At 40.5% G+C, this 11,894-nt stretch overlaps 1 protein-coding gene across 1 annotated transcript in view; it reads left to right on the plus strand.

Annotated features, from left to right (window-relative positions):
• Positions 1–11,894, plus strand: part of KIAA1549 (KIAA1549 ortholog) — a 206,650-nt gene that overhangs the window by 119,383 nt on the left and 75,373 nt on the right. Inside the window, exons 8-9 of the mRNA XM_006019528.3 lie at positions 503–648; positions 9,991–10,168. Coding sequence (XP_006019590.1) covers positions 503–648; positions 9,991–10,168 — 324 coding nt within the window. The remainder of the gene's footprint in view (positions 1–502; positions 649–9,990; positions 10,169–11,894) is intronic.

The following is an 11,894-nucleotide window of genomic DNA, read 5'->3' on the forward strand; positions in this document are numbered from 1 at the left end:
AAATACACTATCATCTTTCTATTTTCTCTTTCAATCTCACTTTTTCTTTCTCTTATCCTTGCCCACTCCTGACTCCATGACTTTTTAATCAAAATAAAATTATGATTGAAAGAAGAAGTGTTAGAAGTGATTACATCCCTGAATTTCTTTTCAACATACACAGTTGTCTTGGAGGCAAGATTGCTCAATGATTGCTAGGACAGCTCTGATCCAGAAATATCCTCAGTGTTTTTGTTTGTTTTTATATTAATTCATCTATGAAATTAATTTAATTAATTAATTAATTAATTAATCCTTCTACAGAAGACCAGAATTGCAATATGCAACATCTAGCTGGGTTGGGTGAGGAATTCCCACATCAGCATTTCAATGCTTCTCTTAAATAGTCCAGCAGAGGTCAGTAGAGAATGATTCAAGACTTGCATTTGACCATTGCACAGAAGACACGGAGAACTCGTTTTACTGATTTGCTTATTCTTGGATTGCTTTCTTCCAAATGTAGTTCTCCTGGGTGTCATCGACCAGCGAATTCAGGAGGATGTGTTTCAGGCTGAGATGGAGCGGAAACTGGCTCAGCTGCTGAATGAAGCTTTGACCAGAGGGCGAATATGGAGGCGGGCCAGTTTTGTAGGGAGCAATATTGTGCAGGTACTGAATGTCTGGACCTGGAGCCAAGGATGAGAAAATGACGGGAATAAACAACTGAAACAGTAAATAATACCTAGCATCTGAGCAGAGCTGAGATGCAAAATAAATGCACAATACAGTTGCTTTGTAACTAGTATTCACATAAGGTGTTGCAAGGTATCTGGAAAGCCAGGTAGATTTACACCTAACTAAATCAGCGGTGTATAGTATAAGCTTTTGTAAGCAGTGGGTTTACTTCATTAGATCATGTGAAGGGACTGCAGTATAAAGAATTGCTAAATAGAAAGCAGTGATTAGAATGCAAAGGTGAGGGAAGCGGGGAGCAAAAAGAAGAGGGCTCTGCTGAGAGAGGCAAGGTGGATAGGAAGTAAAGAGGAATAGCAAAGCAGTTACCCTATTGAGGGATATAGGGTTTATAAAAGCTAGACCAGGGATAAGAATCTGTAGTCTCGGGTTAATAATAACACAATAATTAACACAATCCAGTCTGTGGATGATTTCTTGTTCTGTAATATCCTATTGAAGTTCATTTTAAAAGTGGTGTTGTCTAAGAACAGCCACTCTGAGTGATGGAATTGCTGCTTTCTCTTTAGCAGCTCTGCTTTCTGCAGTCCCTTCACAACATCTAGTGAAGTAAGCCCTCTGCTTATGAATGTTTATACTATACATCTCTGATTTAGCTAGTCTATAAAGGTGCAAATTTACCCTGCTTCCTACCTGACTTGGCTAATATTGCTAAACTACTTCTCTCTACAAGTCATCTAGCCATTCTGTTTTCCTTACTAACTGTAAGTGGTAATGGCAATTGGAACCGTTGGAAGCTTTAAGTAGTTATAAAGTAAATCACATGATTTCTTGAGGATTGTTTTTAAAAATGCTTAATAAAATTCAGCCTAATCTGAAAACTGAGCATGTTTGTAATTTGACTGAGATGCCCTGCAAAGGATGATAATGCCCCTTTGAATCAAAGGCTGTCTTGTTAGAGCAGCTGTTATGCAGCTCTCTCAATACTTCTAGATACTCGGTAGTATTTTGTAGTGCATAACTATGAAATAGGATAATGTGCTTGAACTCTGGGTGGCACAATTGTCATGCAATTAAGGTACCTTGTTAAACAAAAGAACATACTCCACCCTTTCACTGCCTGTTTGGCCCTGTAGTCCAAGTCATAAGAGTTTCAGTGAAAGACATAGTATTAATTGTGCCAAACTTTGTACACAAGCCACCTTCTGTCATACTCTGGTTCTGTTTTATAGTTTCATCATAAACAGTGGTTTCTACTTGCGGTTGAAAGGGAGGGTCAGGGGCTGGAAACCAAGTTCTTAACTGCAAAAACTTGAAAATTTACCTTTTTGTAAGCTCCAAGCTCTCCTATATGTTTCCTTATCACCCAGATCAACACACTGAAATTCAATCTACCTTGTTTAATGTGGAAACTGTTTAAAAAGACTTTTTTAGCTAATCCATCATCAGCTGACTTCACAGTTATCATCGGCAGTTCAGTCATCACCTTCATTCAGTGTAACCCTACAGTTTTCCCTCCCACTTTAATATGTTCAACCTTTTTCCCCCCTCTCCTTCTCCGCCCCCCCCATCTGTTTTAATGTGAGGTGTTTTTTTGCTGTTGTTTTTCCTTTTGCACAGATGTAATTTAGTGTGAATACAGTGTTTGTTTTGGATTTTTCATTCCCAATGTACTCTTATGTGTGTGTTATATTTTATTCCCCAATTCTTCCTCTGAATATAAATAAAATAAGCCTTGTGTTGCCCACAAAAGATGGTACCATATGTAAAATACATAGGCTGCATGTAAGAAGTTACTGTTTTATTAAGTCAGTGGTGTTCAACCTTTTTGCCTAGCAGGCCAGATGGGCAGTGCTCATTCCATCTGTGGGCTGGATCCAGATGGCAGTCCTGATCCGGCATGTGGCAGTCATGGCAGGGCCCCATCCTGGCCATGGTGGGGCCGAGGGTGGCAGGGGGCATCCTGGCAGGGGCCTTGACCCTGCAGGATGGAGGGGAAGAGGGCTTGACCTGGCCTCATGGAGGAAAGGGGACATGGCTGGGCCCCAACCTAGACCCACTGGGGGAGAGGAAGGGCCAACCTCATCCAGCCCAAGGTGGGAAAGGGTGTAACTCAAGGCTTATCCAGCTGTAGGGGTGGGAGGAGGGTGCATAACCTGGCCTCAACCTGCTGTACAGGGCTTGGGGTTTGGAAATTTGTCAGTGCGGGAGGGTGGCTGTATTTATTGCCACTGCTCCCCTGCTGCTAAATTTCCCAGTCCATGAGGATCTCCACAAGATGGATTCCTATGGCTCCATGAGCTGCATTTGGCTTGCAGGCTGGAGATTGAGCACCTCTGCTTTAGGCAGTAGAGCACCAGTTGTTGTGTATTGTTTGCATGCACCGGTGTTCGAGAAATCCCTTTCTAGTTTAGAGAAAGCATTTCACTGGGTGACAATGCAATGCTTGGCTCATGGAGATGGTTTTACACTTGCTGTGTGTGATACATTCTGTGGGCCAGGCCTTGCCCGCCTAACCCTAATAACCGCTCCCCGAACCATCTTTTTGTACCGCTCCGCTCGTGCAAAGGGGATATAAAGTTTCCATAACTGGGCAACTGTACAGTACAACTAGTACAGCCTCCTCCACAACATAAGCTCTGCCTCTTAAGCACTCCATCACTCCCTTCAGTTATGTATGCCAACGCTGCACAGCAGTAATACAGATATTATTACAGTAATTGATGAAAGGATATGCGAAAGTGGAAGGAAGAAGATTCCATATTTTGGCATGTGGCTTGGGGTATATGGTAACTGTGATGTGGTAAGGTGTGTGCCTGTGAGTGAAGAAGAGGGTCTATCTGTGGCTTAACTTCTCATTTCTTTGCTCTTGCAAGTTAGTGACAGGTATGTTGTTTACATACCAGTCAGAACTGCTTCATGGCAATGCTGTGCATGTTTATATTCATGTATTTCCAACAAACTTTGTGCGATCATAGGAAAGAAGGCTAAAGGGACTTCATCTGCCTTGTTCAGGGTAGCAGTCTTTGTTAAGAGGCCCTTAAAGTCATCAGATATGCACAGTGTCTAAAGCCTTCCAGCTGGTTATTATACAAAGATCAATTCTCTCTGTTTTTGTGCAGTGTTCATACAAATGTTTCACAAAGCATTTCACATATTATGACTGCTTCATTCAAATACAGGCCCACAGGCATGATGTAGGTTACGTTATATCATGCAGACTTATGGCAGTGCCATGAGACATGTTTTATGAATAGTCTGTCACATCAGTTCACATACACTGTTAAAAAAAATCTACCAGAAGCTTATTTTAAGATGCTTAATTTATATTGCTTTCAAATGGCACCTTTCAAGTTTATTTCAAATCTGATCTTTTGAAACCTGGGAGAAAGGAGACTGAATCCTATTAACAAGTAGCAGTTGGGATAAAGTGGCATAAAGAATGGCAGCTGGCACAAAGTGGCAAAAGGATTGGAAAACTATAGAAATTAAATGACATTGGACTGTTAATATTTAATTATCCAAACATTATTTGAGGAAATAATATTTACAAAGGCATGATAACACTTTATCACTGTTGAGTTCATTTTTGTAATTTAAAGCACAGGTTCATTTTCTTTATTTTGTATAAACAGATTGTGTCCCAAATTACTTGCGGATTATGTGCTGTCAAAGATGAAGTTTTCTTAGGATTTTGAGGTTTTTAAAATGGACCCTTTAAGAATTTTGCTGTCCAGTCTTTTTTTTTTGTTGGAGCCTGGTGGCTAATTTTCACTCCTCCAGTGGCTGCCTTAACTGGCAAGCTAGCAATACCAGTATTTTCCAGCCCGAGAATCTGTTTGGTAGGCCAGAATGGTGGTTCACTTAAGGACAGAGGCTGGAAATGGATGTCGCCTTTGTGATGCCATAAAAAGCAAACAGATATCCATGCTTCTTGTCGCACCACAAATGTCTACATTTGTAACCATGACAATAGGTGGTAAGAAATTGTGCCACTTTTTTTTTTTCTTTTTTGCAGTGAATGTTTGTTTGCTTTATGGTGGGGAGAGCACAGGCAGCCTGGAGTATGCACACTCTTTAGCCCCTAGGCAGGTGCTCCTGGGGCTTCAGGGTCCCAATTCTGTGTGCCCCAGGAATTTCTCTGCAGAATCAGGCCCATGAAGCCCTAGGCATGCCTCTGAGTTTCCCAGCTTGTAGAGGTGCCCCTTGGGAATCTCCTAGTACCCTGACTCAGGACAACAAGTGACATCTGTCACCCAGTGAAGTGGATCAGCTGTGAGGGGACACATCCTGGCACAGCTGATTCCATTCCAAGGATGACATCTGTTCATAGCCACAGATAACAGCCTTTAACTTCCCCAGTATTTCCTGACTCTGTAGGCTTATGCAATAACTTGCTGTACCCAAAGACAGACTGTGTGTTTGTGTATATGTGTATTGCCCATTTCCCATATGCTTCATGTTGCAGTGTCTACTAAGGAGGACCAGGGTTCAGCTTGACTTAATTGCATAAGTGCTCAAATCTCTCTCTCTCTCTCTTTTTCCCTCTTTTTTTAAAAATAAAGCAGAAAAAATGTTTTTTGGTTATTTTTACTGAGAGATGTACATATTTCAAAGGGAGAAAAATCCTGCTATTCTTAGATTTCAAATAACCTGCAGTTTAATCCTGAACTTATCCATTTGTAGTGTCCTTACTGATGAATTGGCCATTGACTATGGGATCCCATTGGCTCATGACACAGTGCAAATGTTTTGTGAGTTCAGAATGCTTTGAGTTCTTCCTTCACCTGGATTTTTCTACAATTTATGGACTAGAACTGGTTACCACAGCAACACTTGTCACTGACCTATGTACTCTTTTGAAAACTTTCTTAAAATTAAATTTTAGTGGCACTGGAACAAAGTTAAGTTTTTATTCTTTACAATTTGAAACATGTAGACAAGGCTGAATGATTTTTTTTCTATTTGTTTATAGTGTATTGACATTTTTGCTTTTTCACACAGTTCCTCTCCTTTCTTATTCTTTGTGCTCAAAACTTCGATATAAAATGCTGCTTAATGCATGAAAAGCATTCCCATTTGTCTGACAAACTGGATTTCTGTGCATGCTTGATGCTTTTAGCGCTGTAAAGGACAGACCTTCAAAACTGTAAGGCAAATAATTTGAAATGTTACAGAAGACACAAAATGGAAAAATGACACAAAGCTCAATGCACAGAAAGCATGTATCAATTTTTCTGTCTTCAGTACTTTTGTATTGTGAAATAGATCTATAAATGCTTTGGATGGAAGGAGGTGTATGCAGCCAGATCACTCAGAGTTCTGTGGAAGTAGATATTGATAACCACACTTGACAAATAGGGAAGGGAGTCACAAATAGTGTTGCCATTTCAGAGTTAACTGCACCTTTAACTCACTTGGGTGTCTTTGAGGAAACCCCACAAAGATTTCTTCCCCTCCAAACTGGAGAGTTAGTATGTATTCTTCTGCAATATACTATGATTGCCTCAGCATCTATAAGACTGCTCTCAGAGGGGATACAGTCAACCTGAATAAGAAGTGGCATAGCATGTAAAATTGTTACCAGACAGAGCATCTAAGTCTTGAGTGGCTAGTCTTTTTTTGCTGCAAGCTGTAACTGAACTCTTCCCCCATCACTTCTGCAATGACCCCAAATTAAGGTAGAGTTGAACAAATTGTACTAATCTAATTGGATCATTGAAAGAGTCAGAACAATAATGATGTGCTCAGACCTTAAATGGAAGTGATGCTACTGGATATTCAAATGAAGCAGATCTAGGTATCTTTACTTTCCTTGTTGATACTATTTTTCTATCTTCATTTGGAGACTGGTTGCTTAGTAGTAGGCAGAAGGGGTGAAGGACATAGAATGAAAGATGAACAACTTTTTTATTGGGATCCCTTCTTTTATCTTTTTACTGTAAATTTGTCCATCTTGTTAGATAAATAATAAAATGCCTTAAATATAAATTGCCTTTTGTTGCTAGGAAGAACATGGAATATATAGGATATAATCATGATCTCTTTACCCTTGAGCCCAGTAATACTTCTCTATTTTAAGGGGTAATTCTGTCATACTTTGTTTTAAGGTGAGATGTTAGAGCAACTTCAGCTCCCACATTGCATTGAAATCTGACTCACAGGTTGCAAGGTTAGATACGATCTTAGTGTTCCCTTTATGTTCTGTTAATACAAAAATTAATTTTGATAGGACTGTTGAGAGAAAATTAAAAATCTAAATTCCTCTGCATATTGCTTTCAAATGTCTGTACTAAAATTAACTGTTTGGTTTTTTTAATTCTAAAAATGAATATCATCCCTCATTTTGTTACCCTAATGAGGTAACTGAAAGCCTTTCAAAATAATTGTTTTCCTTCCTTTGTTTTACAGGGTAACCTAATTTTTCTATACCTAGGAGAACCTTTTTGCCATGTATATGCTGACTTAAGATAGTGTTTAGTTGAAGCTGGTTCCCACCCCCCCAGAGAAGAGCCACCAGCCCTACTGGTATGAACTAGGATATTACAATGCATTTCCCCAGTAGTGGGGTTTTTTTAATTAGAAATTGCCCGCTTTATCTGGTCTTGGGGCAGGCTCTGTATGCAGCATGGTTTTCAAACCAGGTGGAGCTGGTGTTGCATAGAGTGCAGTCCCGAACCATCCAGAGCAGGCACTAGATCCAGCATGTGGGGGGATCCAAGGATCGCCTTCCACCCACCCCTCAACCAACTGGAGTGGGTGCCACGTGTGGCATGGGTTCTAGAGCAGGCACTGCATGCAGTTGGTCCTGCACACAGGGCCATTCCAGCATGTGCCAGGAGACCCAGGGCCAGCACATGGGGGAAGGGGAAGATGATATGGCTCTTCAGACCAAATCTCTGATACCCGTGGATTCAAATCCTTTTGTGTATTTTGCAGAACTTTAAATTGAACTAGCCATATAAATGTTTTATCAAAAAGAAGTTAAAATATGTTAGATTTAGTTTTAGAACACAGCTCCTGAGAGTCTCATTTACAGTTTAGATGTTCATTGATTAGAAAGTATCTAGAAGGGTTTGTCAAAACACACTTTTTTACTTATAATGGTATTACAACTTCACTGAAGGAATGACTTCCTAGAGTATCATATAAATTTTTATTTTCTTGTCTGAGGGTTAATTAGGAAGACATATAAGTTTACTATTTAGCTGTTCTAGTTAAGGATGGACAGATGGTTCCTTTACAGCAAATAGAAAGCCTATGTTTTTGGATAATGTGTAAATATGTGTGTCAGTAAAATTATTTGAAATTAAAACAGGTAAAACAAGTTAAAATGCGAAATTATGATAGGTATTTAGAGAAGAGCAAGTGAAATCAAACCATATTTCTGCTGCAGTGTTTTGTCAGAGACCTTCCAATGAAAATGGACACGAAACATTTTGGATTTTCAGACCAAAGAGAGTTCTGTTTCAAAATATAAACCTTTAATTTTTTTTAAGCCCTCCCCTATAACGGACCTTCATAGAATTAAGGCTATGATCCCAAAAACTGCTTCCAAGATCTTAAGATCCTACATGCAGTTGTCAAAAATCCATGAACAACCGGTGGAATGCCAGAACAGCAAGAGAACCCATTTTGTTTCCAGAAACTGCTAGGGTATTACAAGTCCTTGTCTTCACCTACTAACTATTGTAAACAGTGCAGTTTGAAAACAATTTCTTTTTTAGTTGGCACAAATCTGAATAGTAGAGTCCTTCCAGCTCCTACTCCCACATCAACAAATCTGTACATTAACATCAGCATTGGGAAACAAAGTCAGAAAAGCCAGGAACTTCACATTTATTCTCAAAGTGAATAGTGTACACTAATGGTGCTCAACCTTTTTGGTCAGCAGACTGGATGGGCAGTGTCTAATCCCTCCATGGGCCAGAACTGGCAGGGCCCCATCTGGGTGCACAGAGGGGGAAGGGGGGCAGCCTGGTCCCAATTCAGCTGCTCAGTATAGAGGGGTTTGGGCCAGCCAGAACCTGGCCGTGCATGGGGGGAGGGGCTGTGACCTGGGCCCAATCCAGCCTTGCGGGAGGGAGGGAGCATGGTTCAGCCCTGATCAAGCCTCATCAAGGTGGGGGGTAAAGGGCATGGCCTAGCCCTCTGAGTGGGGGTGAGGAGGTGACATGTCTCCTCCCCAGACCAACCACATGGGCAGAGGGGGCGTGGCCCAGCCCCAACCTGGCCAGGCAGAGGAAAGGGAGCATGGCTCAGCCCAGCCTCCTGGGGAGAAGGGAATGCAGTCTGGTCCCAAGTGGGGGCCAGGAGGGAAGGGGGCACGACCTGGCTCCAGTCTGGCCCTGCGGGGAAAGCATTGTAGTCCAGATTAGATTCACTCCATGGGGCTTGGGACATTGGTGGCAGGGAAAGGTGGCAATACTGCCACTGGTCCCCATCACCAAATTTCCCAAGCCATGGAGAGCCTCATAGGCCAGGATTCAAGGGTTGATGGACTGCATTTGGTCTGTGGGCCAGAGGTTGAGCCCCCCTGCTGTACAGTATAAGCTGCTGCTTTCTCAGTTACAAGACAGCCGCTTCTGTAGATTTCTCAGTGTGCTGAAGCACTTGAATACTCACTTTTATCATTTGGATGCTGATTTATTATTGAACTGGTATAATCTTCCATTGGAACAGTTCCATTTGAAGTCTTTTCTAAATAAGTGTGGTAATAGTAATAATAATAATATGTTGTTGTTATTGAAACAGTGATGTCATGTTTTAGTTTGGGTGCAAATTATTATAATTTATAAACGCAGAAAAATCGGTTGTCATCCAGATTTGTTCAGCATTAAGTAAAAGTTGCTAAAATCAGGGATATTTGCCTCTGTAGAATTAGGTTTTTTGTTTTCTTTTGTTTTGTTTTGGGTTTTTTTTGCTGTGTCTTTTTATCCTTACAGTATTCCAGTGACCTTTACACTGTATGGTGTACACTGCTGGTCAGGTCAGAGTACCACCAATTTCCAAATTTCAGCAAGCAGCCCTTATTCAAGTTCTGTGATGTGCACAGTCTCCTAGACATTAGAATTTGGCTTTTGCAGCCACAGGTTGGCACACTGGGATCTAATTTGGAGCTTTTTGCTCTTGATTCATTGGGGTTGGAGCCTGTGGCAATTAAGAGAAGCAGTGATTCTTCCTTCATGAAGCTGTACCTGCTACCTTTCTTTATTAAGTCCTTATATGATGCAAGCCCTGTAAATGTATAAGTGGGGAGTGAATTGAAGGGAAGCCAAAAGGAAAAAGATGAAGTTTAAAAAGTATTTTTCTTTTCAGATTGTGAATGTGTCACGGTTAGAGGGTGCTGATTTCCCTGTAGAGCTGGTCTACTTTGTGGAGGATCAAGATGGAGAGAGGCTTAGTGCTGTAAAATGTTCAGACCTAATCAACAGAGTCAACATCCAGAGAGCTGCCATCATTCTTGGCTACCGGATTCAAGGCACAGTTGCACAACGTAAGTTGCACCAAATCTGCATTGGTACCAGTGAAGAAAAGGAAGGGTGACCCTACTTATGAAAAGTTGGGGACTTCCACAAAACAAAATCTGCTGCCTGTCACATCATAGAATTGTAGGATTGTAAGGGACCTTTTAGATCATTATTCCAACCTCCTTCATAGATGTGGAGAATACGCTGTTCTGGACCCATCCTACTCATCCAGCCTGTGCTTAAAAATCTCCTATGAAGGAGATTCCACAGCTTTTCTAGGCAACTTTTTCTGTTGTCCCACTGCTCTTATACTTAGGACACTAAATTAAATTAATTTAAATTTTCTTTGTTGCAGTCTTATCCATTCCTTCTTGCCCTGCCCTGTCTAGGAACAAATGTTCTCCCTCTTCCTTATGGTGGTCTTACCAATGTTTGGAAACTGCTATCGTGTCCCCTGTCCTCCAGACTTAATGTACCTAGTTCCATTAATCTGTTCGCATACAATTTGCATTCCAACCCCTTTATCATCTTTGGTCTGTCATCTGTGGATCCTCTCCAGGGTTTCAATATTCTTTAGAAAATGCCTAAACCTAGACACAATACTCTATCTGAAACCTAACCAGCTCCAAGTAGAGTGGTGCTATTTCTACTCTGCATTTACGATGTTAGGCATGGCTACAACGAAACTCCTACTACATGATGTTAGTTATAGATGTCTGAAGTGCATGATTTATATATGTGAGATGATGGCTGATACAGAAGCTTGAAAACAGTACAGCTTGGAATTCATAGCCAAGTAGATTTGTGACTAAGATGTCTTTAAATCCATTTTCATATCCTCTTGATCCGGAGAGGTTCTGGGGTCAGAACTTAGACAATCCTGGAGAACTAAATGATAGCAGCCTCCCAGGGCTGCTGTTCTAAATGCTATTGTCCTGCCTTCACAATGCCCCTGAACTTGTAGAGCTATCCTCTGAAGGCAGCCACAGTGTAGAGGTCACTTCTCGGCCTCTTGAAGGCTCAGATCAAGTGTTTATTGTGCAAAAAAATCAGGGGGTTGTAAGTATAAAACAGCCTTAGGACTTTAGAGGAAATACCAGTTGTTGAACAAGCCCGACTTTTTTTTTCAGCTTGTTCTCATGTTTTTATTCATTTAACTGACATTATAATTCAAAACAATAATTTAAAACCATGTGAAGATCTTAAATAATAAATGTTTTGTTTTGTTTTAAAGATTTCCCTATTCTTACTGGGAGAGAGAACCAACAGAAGGGTGAAAACTTACTCTAACAAAGGATACAGTGAAACTGACTGTTCACAAAGTACTGTCAAATGTACCAAGTAAAAATAAATGAAACATAGCAAGAATTATTTTCCTCCAGTTTCTAGATACACTATCTGAATGTATGAGAACAAATTGCAAAATGAATTTGCACAGAAATATTGTTTTTAATTTGAAATTGTTCCTTTAAAAATCGGTTTCAACTGAAAATGGTTTACATGCTATTGTTTCAGGTAACAGTTACAATTAATATCAATGCAGTGGATTGAAAGAAAATATCTGTCTCTTCCAGGCTTCTTCTTTTACTTTGTGCGCACAGTTAGCTTCACTGTAACTCCTAGATTTCAAATTGATTATGATCCTTTGCAAAATTAAATGGATTTGTCCAAAATTTGAGGTTAGTGAGAGAGAGAATAGACAGCTGATAATAGCAAATTTAGGGCGCAGGCAGGAATGATAAAAAATTACAC

This window comes from Alligator sinensis, unplaced genomic scaffold (genome assembly GCF_000455745.1).
Source record: "Alligator sinensis unplaced genomic scaffold, ASM45574v1 scaffold74_2, whole genome shotgun sequence".
Taxonomy (NCBI): Eukaryota; Metazoa; Chordata; order Crocodylia; family Alligatoridae; genus Alligator; species Alligator sinensis.